Source organism: Anguilla anguilla, chromosome 7 (genome assembly GCF_013347855.1).
Source record: "Anguilla anguilla isolate fAngAng1 chromosome 7, fAngAng1.pri, whole genome shotgun sequence".
In the NCBI taxonomy this organism is placed as follows: Eukaryota; Metazoa; Chordata; class Actinopteri; order Anguilliformes; family Anguillidae; genus Anguilla; species Anguilla anguilla.
In genome coordinates, this window is record NC_049207.1 from 4,778,877 (window position 1) to 4,787,415 (window position 8,539).

At 40.8% G+C, this 8,539-nt stretch overlaps 1 protein-coding gene across 2 annotated transcripts; it reads right to left on the minus strand.

Moving 5' to 3' along the window:
- Positions 1-4,278: 4,278 nt before the first annotated feature.
- Positions 4,279-8,263, minus strand: LOC118232608 (immunoglobulin kappa light chain-like). Of its 2 annotated transcripts, none has more exons than XM_035427669.1 (4): positions 8,153-8,263; positions 7,673-7,970; positions 5,650-5,687; positions 4,279-4,807 (listed from the first exon to the last, which is right to left on the minus strand). In XM_035427669.1, the coding sequence occupies exons 1-4, from the start codon at positions 8,253-8,255 to the stop codon at positions 4,491-4,493; spliced, it is 756 nt and encodes a 251-aa protein (XP_035283560.1). In that variant the 5' UTR covers positions 8,256-8,263; the 3' UTR covers positions 4,279-4,490. The 2 variants fall into 2 exon arrangements, with proteins under 2 accessions (XP_035283560.1, XP_035283561.1); XM_035427670.1 differs by having other exon boundaries at positions 5,650-5,684; positions 7,670-7,970.
- Positions 8,264-8,539: the final 276 nt, after the last annotated feature.

Sequence of the window (8,539 nt, forward strand, 5' to 3'; positions counted from 1 at the left end):
GCGGGGACCTTCGGGGGCCTAATCCCCCAAACACAAAGAGCCGGGCTTCGATACACAAACACTGTTCACAGGACTCAGATTTAGGTTATGGCCCTGAATGACAAGTAAGAAAAAGAGAATGTTTTTAGTGTTTAACTTTCAGCCGTGAGCGAATGAGCAGACCCAAACAGTGGCTGGAAATGACGACACAATTCGTTATTAGGTCGGAGGTGTGAATGGAGTACGTCAATAAAGGAGTACGTTAATAAAAAATAAAAAAAGAAACCCAACTTAAGAAAGCAGATTCTGAATAATCTTGACATTCCTCAGTGTGTTTTTTTTTTTTTTTTTTTTTTTGCCTTGAAGTCCTTCCCCTTGCAGATGCAGCCTCTGAAATGATCTGTGAACTTCTGAAGACGAAGCAACAGCACACGTGGGCCGTGTCGCGCCGTGCGATTAGGCCTTCGGAAGATTGCGGAAATGGAGAATTAATTGAGGAGCTAATTGGAAAGGCTCCTCAAGCATAAAATGAGAGCTAACTGCTGTGAAAACTGTCACTCAGTTCGCACAGCAAGCCGGGGCTCAGTGTTTAGCAAGTTTCACGGGGGAAACCATAGAGAACGGAAACTAGAAATGCGGGGGGGGGGGGGGGGGGGGGGGAGTCACCAGTCAGATGTCTCACAAAATTAAGCAGTCTTTCCATCTTCAGACATTAAACAAACAGAAAAGACAGTTGAGTCAATAAAGGACTCATGAGGGGAAAAAAACACTTTGGAGCCAAACGGAAAGCTTCAAAACACAGCCATTGAAGTGGTTTCCAAAGTCCTTTTTATGATTTTACAGAATAAGGGTCATAGATATACACTTCGTCTCTCAAGAATTCACAGATTTGCAATTTATTAATTAGAGTACAGTAATTTAAATAATTGTGAAAGGTTGACTTAATTATAAAAGGCAAACTGTCAATTTCATAGCACAGTCTAACCTTTCAAACTTCATTTGGCTAATGGAAACAATAAAGTATTTAACAGATTTGTTCACCCTTAAAGATTGCAAATCAGTTTATTGTCATTTTTTTGGACAGGAGGGACATTTTATTGCAAAACTTGCTTCATGATAAATGTATCAAATGCGTCTCAAAGAGAAATTAAGGCCCTAAATTACCAAGTTCAATAGCACACAGCAATTTAAATATAATTATGCCATAATATTGAAGATTGTGTATATAGTTTGCTATTAGTGCCCTTGAATTTGTTCTTGAGGTTACGAACTTACCATCACTGGGGTTTGTATGTTTTTTTTTTTTTTTTTCCACATGTCCTTCAGTCCTCCACCAGCAAGAGGTCAGTAATCTTTTTGTCAAGCCACATGTCAATCATCATTTGTCACAAGAAATGTTTACAATGACACTTGTGCTAAATTGAGTTTGATTATTGTGGACTGTGGATATATGGCAGTGACATTTCAGTATTGTTTTTTTTTTTTGTGAAAATAATTTGCATTTTCCCAGCTCAAATATACACTTCATCAAAACCTGGAACTGAGTCTAGTGGGAGGGCCATGTTCTCCTACACATTTGCTTAGGATCACAAATTCTTACTGCTTTTGAAATTTTGTGAGCTGTTTAACAGAAATGTGGCTTATTTTATTACTTGATCAACGTTGGTAGTAACTTTCAGGTGATTAAATCAGGTACAGTGCAGTCAACAAATAAAGCCTTCAAATCAGTTGTGATGGATTTTCCTTGTAGAACAAGTAAAATATGTAAACTATGTAAAAATACATATAAGACATAAATGCTTAACTGTCCAACTTTTGTTTTTTCGGGGAGGGAGGAGGAGAGGGAGGGGGAGAGAGAATCATTTGCAGCAACTGGGGAAAGCAATGGGGGTGACTGAAACTAAAATTTGCCTAAATTGACATCTTTTATGGGAACGTTTCACAGCTGGATTTTTGCAGAAAACCAGAGAATACTAACAGCTTCTGTTAGAAGTGGAAACTGCCATTTCATGATTCAACAGACTGAAACTGGAACCTGATCTCTATATCGCTTGTATAATTAAATTAATTCACAGCAAGTGATTCAAAATGAGAGGATGTTATCACAAAAGTGAGTTATTCCCCTCTAGTGGATCTTCTAAACCCCCACGTAGACCAGATAAAAAGTTATGTGTTAGATTCTTTTATGCATTTGTAGACTTATGCAATATTCAAGTTGTTTAACTTGTAATTTAACTTCAAATGCCCCATATCTATAAATCACTCATTTTAAGTCAGACAATGTATGCACCAAGATACAGTAGTAATATTAACAAAGTGTTAACCAAGATACAGTATTACTTGCACATGTAGTCGTGGTATTCATATGACATTTATGGAAAATTGCATTCAGCAATGAAACTTGTATGATCAATGTAAAACTTTTTAAATGTCTAAAATGTAACCTAAATGATGTGATAAAGCTGGTCACATTGATAAACTCTGTATAATATTTTAAATATTTTAAACACAAATATTTATGAGAACAGTTGCAAATCATTTCCACAAATGAGGATCTAGCAGCATCTGGTGGTGAAACAACAGAACATACACAACTGCAAAATTCACCTCTGATTATAATCCATGTACACAAATGTTATTTAATTCATGAAGGGACAGGATCATACCAAAATCATACTAAAAATGCATTAAACTAACCCCCTCCCACACACACACACACACACACACACACACACCCTCCCTTCTGTAGATGTGAGTTATCCTCCACACACAGCTGCAGCAGTCTAGGGGAATTTGGGTAGTGAAACTGAGAGTCGGATTGCTCAGATTTGCATAGGCAGGATGGTGTGGTCCCACTTCGCCCAGAATAGAGCGACTCTGCTGCCAGATGTTCACCGTTCCCCAGGGGGTGAGAGCGTGCTGGGGCTGGGGCTGGGCCTGGGGCTGGGGCTGGGGCTGGGCCTGGGTGGGCGGGAACTGTACACCATGAAGCTGCAGCTAGTACAGTAAAGCACGGCGAAATTAACAGCGCTAAATGAACTCTTCACTGCGTTTATGCGTGTCAAACAGGGGCGGTATTAGAGTTAAAAGTCTGATTTGATAAGACTGCAGGCAGGGGGTGCTTGTTGAGTGGATAATGTACACGACAATGGTTGTGCTTAGAAACTCTGTGTTTGGCATAGTTGTTGTATATCGTCTACTAATAAAGCTAGAACACAAAAAATCTCTAAACAGTCCAATATCAGTGCTAGATCTACACAGAATACTCTGCTCTGTTGGGCTGTCACTGCAAAAAGCCTCAACTGAGCTGTTAAATCAAGTGTTCTAATTTTATACTTCATATCACTGACAAGTTGTGAACGCGGCTCAAGCACGGCAGTTCAAATCAGACCGTTATAGAATCTAGAACCTTTACTAGCCTGACAGTTTATGCAAAATATACAAGGGGTACAATCACTACTGTGAGAGTCATAATTCAGAACCACAAAATAAAGAAGACATTCAAGGATACATTGTCAGGCACATTGCCATTTTTCTTACCCCAAGTCTCTGACTGAGTATACCCTAATGCTTTCTGCCTGTATTCTGTATTTAGTTGTGTGCAGGACACCGTAAATTTGGTATCACTGGGCGTCCTTGGCCAATAGCACTGAGTCCTTAATCCACATACTGCACAGACAGCGGCTGAAGTTACGGACTGCTCCCCAGCATGGAACGCTCCCGGCTTTGTATAACACACAGATCCCTGCTGTGGGAGGGCAGGGAGGCAGTGAGCCATTGCACCACCAGGTGTTAGCATGCGTAACAGTCAGGGTTTTTATTTATTTGAAGTTTGAAGTTCATGTTTTTTATAACATTGTGAATTTTTAACATTATTTAGGCCCACTGGGGTTTTCTGCCTCTCCCTGCACTGTATGTTATTTGTTATCTATGTCATTTTTGTGTATTTTTTAAATTGTGCAAAAATAATAGAACTAGAACTAAAACTAAAAACTAAACTTTCTTTCCAGGGTTATTGTTTTTTCCACATGGAAATACCACCCTATCAGTGTACTAATTATTTTATTATCCAGTGAATATCATGTGCCATTAACAGTTTGGAAACATTGACATGCTGTATGATGCTGAGACTAATTTATGACAGTCACTGTGTGAAATGTAAACTGAAAGCATTTAATTTTACTACAGAAACAAACTCACTACATGGTTTACTTGTATTAACAAAAGTGCATTAACAAAATAATTAAATTCTTTTCCAATATTTTCTAGATCAGCAAAGAACAAAACTGCAGCGTTTGATATGATTCACATATTTGTTTATTGTTTATAATTATAAGCCATCAATCAACACATACATATCTAACAGTGAACTAAAGCTGTGCACATTAGTGGTTGCAACGATAACCTGCATACGACGAGCAAAGCCATTGTGATCGATCGTTATTATGGAGAGAAGCTGCATATGCTGTAGAGCAGTGAAAAAATCAGCGATCGGCCGCTTGGCACTTGGTCTACTCGGTGCAGTCGGCTTTCCGAAGCGTCTGAGTGACCGGAGATTGAGACCCCTGGGAGGCCTCGCAGGTGAGCGACGCCGCCTTGGCCCACTCGTCAGCAGTGAGGGTCAAAGTGCTGCTCCAGCTGTACAGACCGTCCTTCTCCATGACTCCTCTGCCGGGGGCGGAGGTCTTGCCCTGCCCGTCCACCTTCCAGCTCAGCGTCCAGTCTGAAGGGAAGCCCCTGTTGGCTATGCAAATCAGAGTCGCCGTCCCCTTGCTGGTCAGCTCCGCGTTCGAGGGGGACAGGACATTAAGGGCTGGGCGGGTGTTACCTGGGAAGAAAGAGCAGGGGTTTTAGGTCAAGCAGATGGAAACTTACAAGATCTGAGCTCCTCTCGTCACTCCTGTGTAGGTTGATCGAAAGGAGACCGGTTTTTGTAGTTTGAAATTTAAACAACCACAGGAATTAGCCTACCGGACAAAATTTGAGCAAATAGAAAATACGGAGATTATTTGTGTTTATTAGGCTACGTAGCCTAGGCTATATTACGTTGTTAGTAGAACGTCGCATATTTCTTCGTCCCCACCGTTAAATCTACTACAACTTTCATTTAGTTATAATATTTTTGAAATACACTTTGAATAGCCTACTGTTCCAAATATTTCAGCCGATCAAACTTTTTTTTTTAACCGCCAACACAATTCAGTTTGCCAAATATTTCACTATGTATGGACGATACTTTAGGCAAAGAAGACAAGTCATCTTAAATGTAGGCTTTTTTTTTTACGTAAATAGCTACTTGACACGCTTGAAATGAATCGATTCGGGGGAAACCAAGTCGTGAAACAATGCATGTACCCAGGACGGCAGGCTGCGACATATCCCTCCGGGCTGACTGCAGAAGTTTAGGCTACTGAATTTGACAAATATGTATACTGATAGGCGTTTTCTGGCACGCTAGTCGCTTTGGATTTGAGCGATTTGAAAACTACTTGCTATCGATATTTTTATTCAACAAATAATCTATTACAGACTATAGCCTGCGACGTATTTGAATGTATATTTTACATGGCATTTTAAATGATCTAAAGTTTTTTTTCTGAGAACAGAAAACATTATAAAAATTATACACGACCGAAGACAATGAGATGTATTGAAACGCAAGGCACCTACTTCCAACATCCAGTCTAGTACCGCCACCAAAAGTGTATCACAGTGATGCAGTCCCGTTGAGTGCCTGTACAAAAACCTTCCTTGCGCAACCTGAAGAGAAGTTAAATAGAAAATTGATATTTTAACGAAAAATACTGCTTCAGCAGTAAAAACAAGATGCAGTGTTCATTTCTGGTAATGAAAGACCTTGAACCGAATACTCATTAATATGAAAATGCTAAATAAAAGTTCGTACATTTTGTGCTCTAAGTTATCCCAACAATCACATTTTCAGACATACATAAGTTTTATATGCAAAGCTGCACACTCTAATTATGCTGCACTCTCTAAATCTAAAATCTGTCTGTTCCAAATTATTGAAAGGAAAACGAAGCCAGTTATAGGCTCATTATGTTTCATAAAAACTAAACTCATCATATGCAAAAGCAATGCCATTCATATTGTTATCATTAGCACAATAGCATACTGGTGCAACAGGAGCTTCCTCGTGATGACTGAAATATGTATTTTGGTATTTTTCCTGTTTGCACTGCATGAATTGACACTAATTTTCACTGTAAAGTTAAGTACTACCATACAGGTAGATTTTTAATTTTGTTTGGGGTCATGGATCTTTTCCTTGGGTTGTTATCTGTTTTGCAAGACTATTTAAATTGTAGGACTTCAAAGATAAGCTATATGTTTGTACAGCAAAGAGCATAAAAATGTCCAAAGAAAGAGGACCGATGTTCTTAGTATCTGCAATGCGAGATCCTAAGTATAAAGATAATTAGCCTACAATCTAAAATGTACTCTGAAACATGGAAGTTATGTTCACATGAATGTCAATTTGTTTGTTGCAAGTGTTACACACTTTCCCATGACATTGCTGAGAGTTACTGCTCAGAGAAACTGTGATGAATATACTCTGCTGTGCAACTATTCAGATTTTGTGTGTGTGTGTGTGTCTGTGTGTGTGTATGTGATTTGTGAGTGTTATCAGATGTATTATGAGGAAGCCTTTGACTCCCATAGGGAGAGGGAGGGCTGGGAGAACTTTCAAACTGCAGTGAAGCTGCAGAATTCCAGAAGGCCTACAAACTGGAGAATTCTAGAATTCCTTAGCCTTTAGTCTGTTGCCATTTTGCCTGCATTGTCTGGCTCTAACTGCTAGCTGCAGCTGGGGTCTTTGTGATGTTTCAGGCAGTTCCCAAGGAGCGGTGTCTGTTGAGTGTCTGTGGAGTTCTGACTGATTTTAGGAGATATTTGCAGTGATTTTAAGTCTCATGCTTCATCTGTTAAGATCAGTTTCAACCTCAATTTAAAACTGTCCCCCATGTCGGATCAAATCCATTGTTTTGGCAATTCTGTGGCATTGGTAGCAACTTCAGCTGCTTTTTAATTATAGCTGTTTTGTTTGTGTCACCAGGGATTTTACAAAACCTTTTTCCATACAGAGACAAAGTGAGTACTTTGGGTCACTGAAGCACTGCATGGTTGAGTGTTCTGCTCCTGTTAACCTCCCAGTGTGGAAGTTGCAGTTGTATCCCAACCGCCAATTCATGTCTCCCATCTTCGAGAGGCTTGGGGATTCCCAATGCCTTTTCAGAATTCTACTGTAGAATCTTCCCAAAACAAGTCATGTGATCTTCCTTTTGCTTTCAGCTGCTCATCGACTGATCAGATTCTGACAATCCCAATGTTGTGAGTTGTTGAATTGGTTCATAGTGCATGGAGCAGGCAGAAGCAGGTATTCAAACAGACAGTTTGATGAAATCTGAGTCAAGTAAAGGAACCGTGGTCTCCTGCAAGCTACGCATTAAGGGCTTTCCTCCACCCTCCAATGAGAGAGAAAAATATGGGCAAAATTGACAAAAATCTTCAAAATCGAAGATTGTTTGCAAAACTGATTTTGTCTATAGTGGTGAAGTAACACTGAAAGACTCAGTCAAACATCTTGTACCTCAGTTTGGTAACTGCAAGCCTGAGCAGTTCCTCTTCAGCCGAGGGAGGTTTTTGTATGGGTCTGTATCACTGTGTGAGTGGAATCTCATAGTATTGCTGACAGTAGTAATCTCCTGCATCTTCAGCCAGGACCCCACTGATTTTCAGCATGAAGTTGGTTCCAGACCTGCTACCGGTGAATCGGGTTGGTGTCCCTGTTGCTCTGCTATTCGCGGAGTAGATCAGGAGTTTAGGCCTTTCTCCGGGTTTCTGCAGATACCAGGCTAAGCTACTGGTAAAATCAGAGCTGCTGGACCTGCAGTTGAGAGTGACACTCCCTCCGACCGTGACCGACTCCACTGTGGGACTTTGAGTCAGGATGATGTCAGCGCTGGTCCCTGGAAATAAAAAAACAAAATATCAGCTCATTGGTTCTTACTGCGAACCAGCTGTAGCACAGTTGAACACCGCAGACACCTTTAATCACTAAAAGCGATCGGGCTCCAGTTTAGGAGATGGCGAACATTCTGTGAACGGAAAGCCGAACTCGGCGATGGAGTGGCCAGCGGGGGGTTCTTACCGTGAGAGACCGCGAGAGCGAGGAGGAAGAGTTCCAGTGCAGCCATGTTCTTTACCGTACGTGCGGACCGGAGACAGAGGAGGCGCGCGGCTGCTCCAAGCATTAAGCTCCTGGGCAGCGAGGCTGCGTATTTATTGCAGCCGAAGTGTGGGGCACTGAGGCGTGCAAAGGCGGGCACTGAGGACACGCATGCAAATCTGTGGCCTGTAAGCAAATCCTGCCTCACAGCTGCGTCTGAGGTGTGAACAACTCGGGTGTTCAGCATGTTAGAGAGGGGGCTTGGTCACTTAACTTTGAAATCGAAAGGGTGAGAAAAGTATTAAAAGTATATATATATATATATATATATATAAGTCATGATTCACATTCAAGCCAGAAAACTTTACG

Coding starts and splice junctions, on each gene's coding strand:
- LOC118232608 (XM_035427669.1), bottom strand. CDS start 8,255: ATGCTTGGAGCAGCCGCGCGCCTCCTCTGTCTCCGGTCCGCACGTACG. Junction 7,971..8,152: donor CGCTCTCGCGGTCTCTCACG/GTAAGAACCCCC, acceptor TTTTATTTCCAG/GGACCAGCGCTGACATCATC. Junction 4,808..5,649: donor TACTAGACTGGATGTTGGAA/GTAGGTGCCTTG, acceptor CTTTCTTCCCAG/GTAACACCCGCCCAGCCCTT.